General features: G+C 49.8%; 1 protein-coding gene across 5 annotated transcripts in view; it reads left to right on the top strand.

The window, feature by feature from the left end:
• The window catches only part of SUCO (SUN domain containing ossification factor), a 256,708-nt gene that overhangs the window by 72,189 nt on the left and 171,412 nt on the right, over positions 1-13,107 (top strand). For all 5 annotated transcript variants that reach the window (XM_030208502.1, XM_030208500.1, XM_030208501.1 and 2 more), the window contains exons 9-10: positions 1,187-1,254; positions 1,856-1,963. In XM_030208502.1, coding sequence (XP_030064362.1) covers positions 1,187-1,254; positions 1,856-1,963 — 176 coding nt within the window. The remainder of the gene's footprint in view (positions 1-1,186; positions 1,255-1,855; positions 1,964-13,107) is intronic.

Genomic DNA, 13,107 nt, shown 5'->3' with positions numbered 1-13,107 from the left:
ATATAAACTGGGATTAAATTTTTGATGCCTTTTTTTTGTTTTGGCCAAAAAAATCTCTGTGTTCAACTATATACGGTAGATTTCTATCTTATACAAAATTTCTCTGCATATACAGATTTTTTTTCTCCCTTGTTTGTTCAACTCAAGTAGTTAATGTCTCAAATGGGCTGTTTCATTTGCTGGGCCATTGCTTTGGAATACTTTACCTGAGGCTTTGAGGTTAGAGCAGCATATCTTTTCATCCCAGAAAGTGAAGCGAGGCCAAGTTTATAACATTCTGAGTAGAAATAAGCAGGCAATGGTTGTTTAACTTTTTAGACAGAAAAATAAGAGGACTGTCCATGAATGCAAATTGCCACCAGATTAAAAACAAATAATATAAAGGTGTTTTTTATGCAGGACATAAGCTGTTGAATAAGTTTCTGGAGGAAAAGTCCATAAAAGATGGTATTAGCCAGGTAGACTTTGGGAGAGCAGTTGCTCATCCCTGGAAATGAGCTATGAAAACAGCTATTTTTGTGATCTGAGGGTTAGGGTGGTGGACTTTGGTCCTGGGGAACTGAGGAAGTGAGTTCGATTCCTGGCACAGGCAGCTCCTTGTGACTCTGGGCAAGTCACTTAACCCTCCATTGCTCCATGTAAGCCGCATTAAGCCTGCCATGAGTGGGAAAGTGCGGGGTACAAATGTAACAAAAATAAATAAAAAATCTGCCAGGTACTTGTGCCCCAGACAGGTTGCTGGGCTCAATGCATCTTGGTTTGACTCAGTATGGCTTACCTGATGTGGGTTTTTTTTGAGCAGCCATTTCCTTTAACCATATTATGATTTTGTGTTTAGTTTTAATTTTATAGGAAGGTTTTCTATAATGTTCTTTCTTGTGGGAACAGGTGACTCCAACCATATTTTAGAGGTTACTGTGGAGTGTGCCTAATGAATATTAGCCAGGTAGAGTCACAACAGCAGTTTTTAGCTCTCCACTTGGTGGTTGTGATACTATAGCTATACCATTCTGAGCCTGAGAAGCAGTCACAATAAAGTGACAGTGGACGGTGTTAATAATACACTGGGTTAATTCTGAAGATCTCGTTAAGTGGGAGGCTTGAGAGAGTAGGGCTAAAATGGAATTCTTAAATCACATTTCAGGTTAAGGCTATATTAATCAATTTATACTCTTCTCTTGAGCAGAGCACATCCGCCATTCTGATTGAAAACATGGACCTCTACATGCTGAATCCTTGCAGCACTAAAATCTGGTGAGTTCAATAAAATGAGCTGTCAGCTGTTTCAGGACAAGCAAGCTCCTGGGAAGAGCAGCATTATGACATCCAGTCTTAGTCATATCATAGCAACAGAAGCTGAAAACCTGCTATATAGTATTCTGGTTATTGCTAAATGTGCAGTATGGCAGTTTCTTGTACTTATAGCCTGGCAGAGGAGAACTATTTCCAGTCAAATCAAACTTACCTGGGTAACTTACTTTAAAAATAGCTGACTTTTGCGTTAATTCCTGATTGGGTCTTTTATTTTCAAGCAGCTTCTGTTGTGTTGCTCGATACCCATGATGCTTTTATTGCTATCTTAAAGTGGTTCTGCTTATATTACCTGGTGCTCTAGAAGTAACTAATTCGTCTTGCTTGTTTGAGATACGGCAGGTTTGTGGTTATATTACTAAAATAGCGTTACATAACCTAACATTTAAAAACTGCCAGGTTGTGGGAGCTGTAAATTGTACATTAGAAAAATTACTGCAGAAGATATGTGAGTGAAAATTAAGATGTGTGTAAGAGTTTGCATTACAGTGGTTGATGTTTTTGACTTGAACATCCTGTTCTGTATTTTTTCGCCCCTTTTAAGGTTTGTTATTGAACTTTGTGAGCCAATTCAAGTGAAACAGCTCGACATTGCAAATTATGAACTCTTCTCTTCCACTCCAAAAGATTTTCTAGTATCTATCAGTGACAGGTATGTACGTACTGCTAGTCTGGTGCATGCAGGTATGCTGTATGGATATCTTGGTTTGGGCAGGGCTTTATGGAAGCCCACGAAATCCATAGATATAGCCATGTTAAGGGAGTTTTTTTGGGATCGCCTCATAGTGCTTATTCCCCCAGGACAACAAGCACGTTATAAAGGGAAGTGCCTTTCTGAGTGTTTGGAAATGAGAACCGGTGTATACGCCAATGTCAGTTTGCGTCCTGTGACATGTCCCTGCTCCTATTTGATGTGGGTAAAAAATGTATATGTTGTGAATGCCCATATTTCATCTGTGTAAAAGTAAATGTTGGTTATTTTCCTTCCATGCAAGTAATCATTCAGCTGTGGTCATGTGTATCAAAAGTCTTTTCCCCCCTAGGTGTCTGCGGCTATAAATGATATCTCCACCTGTAGTTCAACAATGAGTTATCAGTTAGCACAGTATATGTTGCTGTGAATATTCTTACATTTCACATATGTACAATGTACTGCGTTGTGTAGCTGCTACCAGAACTTGGTTTTCAGTCAATATGCGTAAGATTTACATGCACTACTTTCAATTTATATAAATCTGATTCATGCATATTGATTGTGGATATGGTGCAAATCTGATTGGCTGAGTGTGTCATCAGGATTGAGTTGAGAACCGAATCCTTAATACTGGGCTCAACAAACCCGCAAGCACAAGGTCACCATGGTGACCAAAAAAATGGGACCTGACGGTGGCGCCTAGGTTCTGCAGACCTGAGCATATAGGCACTTCGCTGAAGCTGGGAGAAGGGAGAAAAGCAGTTCCGGTTTCTCTCTGCTCCTGCTTTACCTCCTTACTGCACATGTGTGTAGGCATGCACACAGCCCCCCCCCCCCCCCCCCCCCCCCCCCAGCTGGCACTGATAAGAAGTGAAGGAAAGCACGGCTCGTGTCAGGTCACAGCTTCCTCCTTTGCCACTTTGGCACTAAAAGTAAAGTCTGAACCATGTGTGGTGCTGTGACTTGATGCGAGTGTGTCATTTGAAGGGGGGGAGCAAGAGGTGAATGTCTGTGTGCCCAGAAGGGGGGGAGCAAAGGTGGCTGTCTGCATGCTTGGGTGGGGAAAGAGGAAGTGCTGGGTTTCTGTGTTCTTTGGAGGGAGGGAGCACTGTGTGTGTGCTGGAGTGAAGGAGCTGGGGAAGGATGTGCAGCTAGAGGAGAGAGTAATCTGGAGAGAGGTATGGAGAAATTTAGTTATGAGCATAGGCGCTGACTCCGTGGGTGCTCGAGCACCCCAATATTTTAACCCCCTGGAAGTTCCCAGCCAGCCTGCCCTGCCTGATCTCTTCTCCCTCAACAGTCCTCCGTCCTCACCTTCCTGCCGCCCAGAATTTAAAACTCATCTTAACCTCAGGTCCCAGCAGCAGTGAAAGGCGAGCAGGCTGGGCGCTTCAGCCTTCCCTTCTCTCTCAGCTCTGGTCCTGCCCTCATTTCCTGTTTCCGCAAGGGAGGGACCAGAGCTGAGAGAAGAAGGGAAGGCTGAAGTGCCGAGCCTGCTCGCCTTTCACTGCTGCCGGGACCCGAGATATGAGTTTTTTAAATTCTGGGCGGCAGAAAGGTGAGGACGGAGGACTGTTGTGGGAGAAGAGGTGGGGTTGGGACTGGCACTCGGAGGAGAGGGGGGGGCCTGGAACTCGGAGGGGGGGGGGGGGTGGGAATGCACAACCTGTGGAAAAAAAAAATTCAGCATCCCCAATCATTTTGAAAAGTTGGCTCCTATGGTTATGAGGGTTTGTAAAATAGATTCTCCGAGGACAAGCAGGCTGCTTGTTCTCACTGATGGGTGACGTCCACGGCAGCCCCTCCAATCGGAATCTTCACTAGCAAAGTCCTTTGCTAGTCCTCGCGCGCACCGCGCATGCGCGGCCGTCTTCCCGCCCGAAACCGGCTCGAGCCGGCCAGTCTTCTTTTGTCCGCACTCGGTACGGTCGTGTTTTCGCCGTGTCGAGCCCCGGAAAGTCGACCTCGCGCGTCCTTTTCTTTGGCGTGTTATTTTTTTCTTCGGAAAATCCTTAAAAACTGTCGGGAAGTACTCCGGAAGCCCCCCGGGCTTCGTTTGCCCCTTCCCGTATTTTTCAGTCTTTGCCCCGGTAAGTTTTCTTTCGTCGTCGGGGTAGGCCTCTTTTCGGCCTCGGTCGAGATTTTCTCCCTAAAACTTTTTGGTGCTCAAATTCGTCATTTCGGATTTTGATTTCGCCGGCGTGATTTTTCCGCCCATGACATCGAAGCCTTCCAGCGGCTTCAAGAAGTGCACCCAGTGCGCCCGGATCATCTCGCTCACTGACAGACACGCGTCGTGTCTTCGGTGTCTGGGGGCCGAGCACCGCTCTCAGGCCTGTAGTCTGTGTTCCCTTTTGCAAAAGCGGACTCAGGTAGCGAGATTGGCCCAGTGGAACGTTTTGTTCTCGGGCTCTTCGTCGGCATCGGCACCGAGGGTATCGAGTGCATCGACGTCGTCAGCGTCCAGAGCTTCATCCTCGGCCGCCAGTGCATTGAGTGCATCGAGGCATCGGCCCTCTGCATCGGCGCCGGGACATCGGATAGCTGCATCGACGTCGGTGGTACCGGGACCCCGTCTGCTGATGTCGGACGGTGGTGCATCGTCGGGAGTGCAGGTGAGGGCTGTCCATTCCCCTGCTGGTGGCGGTGAGCCTTCGGGTGGGTCTCCTCCTACCCTGAGGGCTCCTGCGGTACAGCCCCCCCGAGACCGACCTCCTTCGGCCTCGGCCCCGAGGAAGCGACGGCTGGATTCTACGTCCTCCTCGTCGGTGCCGGGGAGCTCCGGTGACATGCTTCGGAAGAAGTCGAAGAAGCATCGACACCGGTCTCCTCCCCGCGTCGGCACCGAGAGCTCTGGGTCGCCGAGGGAGTCGGCACCCAGCAGGCATCGGCACCGAGAGGACCGCTCACCCTCTGTTCAGGAGGTGTCGATGCGCTCCACTCTGGACAGCCTCCTCGCCCGGAACAGGTTCTGACGTCGACGCCTGCATCGACCTCTCTGCCTTTCTCTGCAGCCGCTCTGAACGAGAGCCTCCGGGCCGTTCTCCCAGAGATTCTGGGAGAGCTGTTGCGCCCTACCCCTCCGGTACCGGCGGTGCTTGCGCCTCCGGTACCGTCGAGCGAGGCGCCGGCTGGCCCATCGCCCGGGGTGAGGTCCCCGACGTCGGTACCGCGTGCGGTGCCGACTGCGGCCACCTCTCAGGAGGGCTCCCCGACTACGTCGGCGGAGGGAGCTTCGCCGATGCGGGCGAGGGAGTCTACCTCTCGGCGCCCCCATCGTGGACGTGGTTCCATGGAGTCGAGCCGGGCGAGGTTGCAGACACAGGTTCGTGAACTTGTGTCTGACACCGAGGGTGAGGCCTCGTGGGAGGAAGAGGAAGACCCCAGATATTTCTCTGACGAGGAGTCTGAGGGTCTTCCTTCTGATCCCACTCCCTCCTGAAAGACAGCTTTCTCCTCCTGAGAGTCTGTCTTTCGCTTCCTTTGTCCGGGAGATGTCTACGGCCATCCCCTTCCCGGTGGTTGTGGAGGACGAGCCCAGGGCTGAAATGTTTGAGCTCCTGGACTATCCTTCTCCACCTAAGGAAGCGTCCACTGTTCCCTTGCACCATGTCCTAAAAAAGACATTGCTTGCGAACTGGACAAAACCCTTAACTAATCCCCACATCCCCAAGAAAATTGAGTCCCAGTACCAAATCCATGGGGACCCAGAGCTGATGCGCACTCAGTTGCCTCACGACTCTGGAGTTGTGGATTTGGCCCTAAAGAAGGCTAAGAGTTCTAGGGAGCATGCTTCGGCGCCCCCGGGCAAAGACCCTAGGACCTTAGACTCCTTTGGGAGGAAGGCCTACCATTCTTCTATGCTCGTGGCCAAAATCCAGTCTTACCAGCTCTACACGAGCATACACATGCGGAACAATGTGCGGCAGTTGGCGGGCTTGGTTGATGCTCTTCCCCCTGAGCAAGCTAAGCCTTTTCAGGAGGTGGTCAGGCAGCTGAAGGCGTGCAGAAAATTCCTGGCCAGAGGGGTGTATGACACCTTTGATGTTGCGTCCAGGGCCGCTGCTCAAGGTGTGGTGATGCGCAGGCTCTCATGGCTGCGTGCCGCCGACCTGGAGAATAGACTCCAGCAGCGGATTGCGGACTCGCCTTGCCGTGCGGACAACATTTTTGGAGAGAAAGTCGAACAGGTGGTAGAGCATCTCCACCAGCGGGACACCGCATTCGACAAGTTCTCCCGCCGGCAGCCTTCAGCATCTACCTCTACAGGTAGAAGATTTTTCGGGGGAAGGAAGACTGTTCCCTACTCTTCTGGCAAGCGTAGGTACAATCCTCCTTCTCGACAGCCTGCGGCCCAGGCTAAGCCCCAGCGCGCTCGCTCTCGTCAGCAGCGTGCGCCTCAGCAAGGCCCCTCGGCTCCCCAGCAAAAGCAAGGGGCGAGCTTTTGACTGGCTCCAGCAGAGCATAGCCGAAGTCCAAGTGTCAGTGCCGGGCGACCTGCCAGTCGGAGGGAGGTTGAAAGCTTTTCACCAAAGGTGGCCTCTCATAACCTCCGATCAGTGGGTTCTCCAAATAGTCCGGCAAGGATACACTCTCAATTTGGCCTCAAAACCTCCAAATTGTCCACCGGGAGCTCAGTCTTACAGCTTCCAGCACAAGCAGGTACTTGCAGAGGAACTCTCCGCCCTTCTCAGCGCCAATGCGGTCGAGCCCGTGCCATCCGGGCAAGAAGGGCTGGGATTCTATTCCAGGTACTTCCTTGTGGAAAAGAAAACAGGGGGAATGCGTCCCATCCTAGACCTAAGGGCCCTGAACAAATATCTCGTAAAAGAAAAGTTCAGGATGCTTTCCCTGGGCACCCTTCTTCCCATGATTCATGAAAAAGATTGGCTATGCTCTCTGGACTTGAAGGATGCCTATACGCACATCCCGATACTGCCAGCTCACAGACAGTATCTGAGATTTCAGCTGGGCACACGTCACTTCCAGTACTGTGTGCTACCCTTTGGGCTCGCCTCTGCGCCCAGGGTGTTCACAAAGTGCTTGGCTGTGGTAGCAGCGGCACTTCGCAGGCTGGGGGTGCACGTGTTCCCATACCTCGACGATTGGCTGGTGAAGAACACATCCGAGGCAGGAGCCCTGCAGTCCATGCAGATGACTATTCGCCTCCTGGAGCTACTGGGGTTTGTGATAAATTATCCAAAGTCCCACCTTCTCCCAGTGCAGAAACTCGAATTCATAGGAGCTCTGCTGGATTATTGGACGGATCGCGCCTATCTCCCAGAGACGAGAGCCAACAACTTGTTGTCCCTCGTCTCGCGGGTGCGAGCGTCCCAGCAGATCACAGCTCGGCAGATGTTGAGATTGCTAGGCCACATGGTCTCCACAGTTCATGTGACTCCCATGGCCCGTCTGCACATGAGATCCGCTCAATGGACCCTGGCCTCTCAGTGGTATCAGGCTGCTGGGGGTCTAGAAGACGTGATCCACCTGTCCACGAGTTTTCTCAAATCCCTGCATTTGTGGACAATGTGGTCCAATTTGACTCTGGGACGTACTTTCCAAATTCCTCAGCCACAAAAAGTGCTGACCACGGATGCGTCTCTCCTGGGATGGGGAGCTCATGTCGATGGGCTTCACACCCAAGGAAGCTGGTCCCTCCAGGAACGCGATCTGCAGATCAATCTTCTGGAGTTGCGAGCGATCTGGAACGCTCTGAAGGCTTTCAGAGATCGACTGTCCCACAAAATTATCCAAATTCAGACAGACAACCAGGTTGCCATGTACTATGTCAACAAGCAGGGGGGCACCGGATCTCGCCCCCTGTGTCAGGAAGCCGTCAGCATGTGGCTCTGGGCTCGCCATCATGGCATGGTGCTCCAAGCCACATATCTGGCAGGCGTAAACAACAGTCTGGCCGACAGGCTGAGCAGGATTATGCAACCTCACGAGTGGTCGCTCAATTCTCGTGTAGTGCGGCAGATCTTCCAGGTGTGGGGCACCCCCTTGGTGGATCTCTTCGCATCTCGAGCCAACCACAAGGTCCCTCAGTTCTGTTCCAGGCTTCAGGCCCACGGCAGACTGGCATCGGATGCCTTCCTCTTGGATTGGGGGGAGGGCCTGCTGTATGCTTATCCTCCCATACCTCTGGTGGGGAAGACTTTGTTGAAACTCAAGCAAGACCGAGGCACCATGATTCTGATTGCTCCTTTTTGGCCGCGTCAGATCTGGTTCCCTCTTCTTCTGGAGTTGTCCTCCGAAGAACCGTGGAGATTGGAGTGTTTTCCGACCCTCATCACACAGGACGAAGGGGCGCTTCTGCATCCCAGCCTCCGGTCCCTGGCTCTCACGGCCTGGATGTTGAGAGCGTAGACTTTGCCTCTTTGGGCCTGTCAGAGGGTGTCTCCCGCATCTTGCTTGCTTCCAGGAAAGATTCCACTAAGAGGAGTTACTTCTTTCTGTGGAGGAGGTTTGCCGTCTGGTGTGACAGCAAGGCCCTAGATCCTCGCTCTTGTCCTACACAGACCCTGCTTGAATACCTTCTGCACTTGTCTGAGTCTGGTCTCAAGACCAACTCTGTAAGGGTTCACCTTAGTGCAATCAGTGCATACCATTACCGTGTGGAAGGTAAGCCGATCTCAGGACAGCCTTTAGTTGTTCGCTTCATGAGAGGTTTGCTTTTGTCAAAGCCCCCTATCAAGCCTCCTACAGTGTCATGGGATCTCAATGTCGTTCTCACCCAGCTGATGAAACCTCCTTTTGAGCCACTGAACTCCTGCCATCTGAAGTACTTGACCTGGAAGGTCATTTTCTTGGTGGCAGTTACTTCAGCTCGTAGAGTCAGTGAGCTTCAGGCCCTGGTAGCCCAGGCTCCTTACACCAAATTTCATCATAACAGAGTAGTCCTCCGCACTCACCCTAAGTTTCTGCCGAAGGTTGTGTCGGAGTTCCATCTGAACCAGTCAATTGTCTTGCCAACATTTTTTTCCCTGTCCTCATTCCTGCCCTGCTGAACGTCAGCTGCACACATTGGACTGCAAGAGAGCATTGGCCTTCTATCTGGAGCGGACACAGCCCAACAGACAGTCCGCCCAATTGTTTGTTTCTTTTGATCCCAATAGGAGGGGAGTGGCTGTGGGGAAACGCACCATATCCAATTGGCTAGCAGATTGCATCTCCTTCACTTACGCCCAGGCTGGGCTGGCTCTTGAGGGTCATGTCACGGCTCATAATGTTAGAGCCATGGCAGCGTCGGTAGCCCACTTGAAGTCAGCCACTATTGAAGAGATTTGCAAAGCTGCGACGTGGTCATCTGTCCACACATTCACATCTCATTACTGCCTGCAGCAGGATACCCGACGCGACAGTCGGTTCGGGCAGTCAGTTCTTCAGAACCTGTTTGGGCTTTAGGATCCAACTCCACCCCCCGAGGGCCCTGTTTGTTCTGTTCCAGGCTGCACTCTCAGTTAGTTGGTAAATTTTTTAGGTCAATCTCAGTTATGTCCTCGCCGTTGCGAGGCCCAATTGACCATGGTTGTTGTTTTGAGTGAGCCTGGGGGCTAGGGATACCCCATCAGTGAGAACAAGCAGCCTGCTTGTCCTCGGAGAAAGCGAATGCTACATACCTGTAGAAGGTATTCTCCGAGGACAGCAGGCTGATTGTTCTCACAAACCCGCCCGCCTCCCCTTTGGAGTTGTGTCTTCCCTTGTATTGTCTTGCTACATACTGGACTGGCCGGCTCGAGCCGGTTTCGGGCGGGAAGACGGCCGCGCATGCGCGGTGCGCGCGGGCGCGCGAGGACTAGCAAAGGACTTTGCTAGTGAAGATTCCGATTGGAGGGGCTGCCGTGGACGTCACCCATCAGTGAGAACAATCAGCCTGCTGTCCTCGGAGAATACCTTCTACAGGTATGTAGCATTCGCTGATAAGAGAGGTATCCACCCTGGAAATGCAACTCACATTGAGCCTTCTAGCAGCTACAGACATGGCCCATATAGAGCATTGTTAGTGAGGAGGAGATTCTCCAGCAGGTGTGTTGGTAGGATCAATTTAAATTTTTAAAGAATTTTTTTTTTATTGGGGGGGGGGGGTGGAGGGGAAGAGGGATTCAGAGAGGTTACTGCTGGGGGTGGGGATGTAACAAGGCTGCTGCTGGGATAGCTGGATAGATGATGGAGAGGGGCTTTTAGGCTGTGGTTGCTGGGAGTGGGTGGGCCAGGGGTTAAAATAACAGCAGCTGGGGGCAGGTGGGCAATGGAGAATGGCTAAGGTTGCAGCTTCTGAGATTAAATGGGTGGTAGCTTCTCCCCCAGTGTGCCAGTAACCACAGCCTAGAGTCTCTATTTCAAGATAATGCTGTAGGAGTGTGGGCGATGGGGAAGAGCAATAGTCTTTTCCTTAGCATCCCTCCGGACCGGACCAGGATTGGACTGTTGGGTTGTGCCCGCCTACCAGCAGGTGGAGACTGAGAAAAAACTCTGACTCTAGAGAGCCAATAGGAGCCCTGGCCATGTGACCTTAGCCTCAGTATTTTCTCAGTCTCCCAGCAGGTAGGAAGTGAGCCCATTAGTCTCTCTCTCTCTCTTTTTCTCTATAAGATATTACAGATATATTTATAATACTTCTTCTGTGCCTGGAATCGTAATTAGAGGCTTGACAGGGTTTCTTTTCTTTCTTTGACAGCCTCTGGGGTGTTAAACTCGGGTGTCTCGAGTCCACCCCCCTTCCTCCCCATCTCCCTGGCTTAGCAGGGAAGGGCCGTCCCTTTCTCTGGAAAGGTGTACCGTCTTTGGGAGAGGCAGCCACTTTTAATAGGCAGCTGTTTTTAAAGAATTAAATCAAGTAAAAGAAAATTAAAATAATTCAAATGAAAGGAATTTAAAGGAAGTAGTTTTTTATTTCCCCAGGCTTATAACGAGCAGGTAGCTCTTCTGTCTTATTCTGTTTGAAGAGTCTTTATTTTCTTTTCTGGCGGAGCTATTTAAAAAAAAAAAAAAAAAGTGAAAAGTCAGCGGCTGTGACTTTAATCGGCATTTTTTTGTTATCTTCATTATTTTTCCTCTGCTATCCGGCATTGTTAGCGGCGGTAGTTGTAAAAAAAAAAAAAAAAAAAAAGAGAGAGGCGCGAACTGTTAAGCGCGTGCTCGCTCTTGGACAGGTCTGTATAGCTTGGGAGCTGTATTGACGGTTCCTGTCGGGCCAGAGGCTAAACCATGTTTTGTGCGGCATCGGAGGTTATCTGTTTTTCAGCGGCACGGATTTCCTGCTTCGTCGGTCTGGTCAGTGGTTTTCTCCCCCGAACTTTATTCTCATTTTGGCGCGCTTGGCCGCCATTGTTTTGCCTGCAGCTGCAATTTCCCTTGATGCGGCAGCGTTTTTCTGCTTTTACTGTGTTTGGCTGTTTGTTCAATGGAAAGGAGATATTGTTTCTCCGGTAGTTGGGGCAATTGGTAGTATATTTTCCCCGCAATTAATTTTTACATGTATTTTTCAAGCTATTAAAAAAAAAAAACAAAAAAAAAAAACGAAATGTTACGATGCGAATGGCGCTCATTTTGTTTTTCCCTCTGTTTTTTCTCTGTCGGGGACTTTTTGGTTGCTAGCAATGTTGTGAATTAAAGTGCAGCTCAGTTGGCGATTTCTTTGTTCTTGGCAAGACTCCGATTCAAAGTGCAGCTCAGTCGGGAATTCTCTGTTTTAGACAATGGGGCGAATTAAATTATATCTCAGCTCCAAAATAACCAATTTCCTATTCCTTTCCCTTGTGTGTGATGTTTGGAGGAAAGGTCTTTGCTATTGTCTAGCGCAGTTTTTATGGAGGTCCTACTACTTTTACTCCTGGGAAATTCTGCACAAAATTTTTGAAAATTCTGCATTTGTAGCGTGTTTGCTCAGAATTGCTCCATCCTAAGGCCTGAAATCCCCCCTGCCTTTTCTCTTCTCAGGCTCTAGCCTCCCCAGTTCCATTTCTCACTCCAATGCAGTTCTCAGAGGGTCTTGCTAGGAAATAGAGAGAGAAAGACCCCTAATTCTGTCTGCCCTCAAAGTCTACATGCAGTACCCCAACCTCTCATTCTCTCTGCACCCCTCTGCATACACCCAGACTTCTTCTTTTCTCCCCTTCAGCATACACCCCCACCTCTCATTCTTTCTCTTTTTTTTCCCCCCATCTATCAATGTATCTCTCTCCCTCCCTTCCCATTGCACACCCTTAAGCTTGATCGCTTGCTACCCCAATGGCACACTCTTGGATTTCTATGCCATCTTTCCCATCCCCATGGTGCATACTCTGCTTTCTCTGCCCTCTCCCCAAAATCCCAGTAGCACACTCTTACCTTGCTCTGTTGCTCTGCTTACACCTCACACCCTCTCCATTGAACATTCACCTTGTTCTGCCTTCCTCTCCCCTACAGAGATTGTGTGACAGGAGGAGGAGGAGGAGAAAGTGAACCACTGTACTTCGGGTCTCTTCCTCCTGTTGCGAAATCTACGAGGGGGAGGGAGAGAATGGAGAGAGACTGAAAGGTGGCTGCTTTGCAGAATTTTGCATGATAAGCACAGAATTCTGTGCGTTCTGTGGGACTTGGGAATTTTGCGCTCTGCAGTTGCACAGAATTCCCCCAAGAGTACACTTTAATAATTTGCTGTTCATCACCTTGAGCACATTATAAATGTACATAAATAAAAATTTGTCATTCCAAGTCTGGCTTCTAGACCCTAAGAAACTTTGTCAAGCCCTGCTGAGTTTCTTCTGCAAAAGAAACTTTACACCTTGCTGATATATAGCACAACTTATTTTTCTAGTATATATCTGGAGATCTTAAATGCTGTAGGCACTTTGAAATGCTGCTGAATACTCATCTCTGTTTTCCATTAATATTAAAAAGGAAACTTTTCAAAGTCTTTGGTGTTCAGGGCTATACCTGTACATTTGTTTACATTCTCTAGGAAGCAGTTGGTCTACCTTCTTTCCTGCCCCCTCTATTCTTTTTTTTTTTTTCCTACATTTTATTTTCAGTTTCTTCTATTTACACTCCCCCCCCCCCCCCTCCCCACTACAGTAGAACAAATGTAAAGAGCTGTAGTGGGAAACAGCTAGAAA

This window comes from Microcaecilia unicolor, chromosome 6 (genome assembly GCF_901765095.1).
Source record: "Microcaecilia unicolor chromosome 6, aMicUni1.1, whole genome shotgun sequence".
NCBI lineage: Eukaryota > Metazoa > Chordata > Amphibia > Gymnophiona > Siphonopidae > Microcaecilia > Microcaecilia unicolor.
The sequence above is the reverse complement of the archived record's forward strand: the minus strand, read 5'-3'. Positions and strand labels throughout refer to the sequence as shown.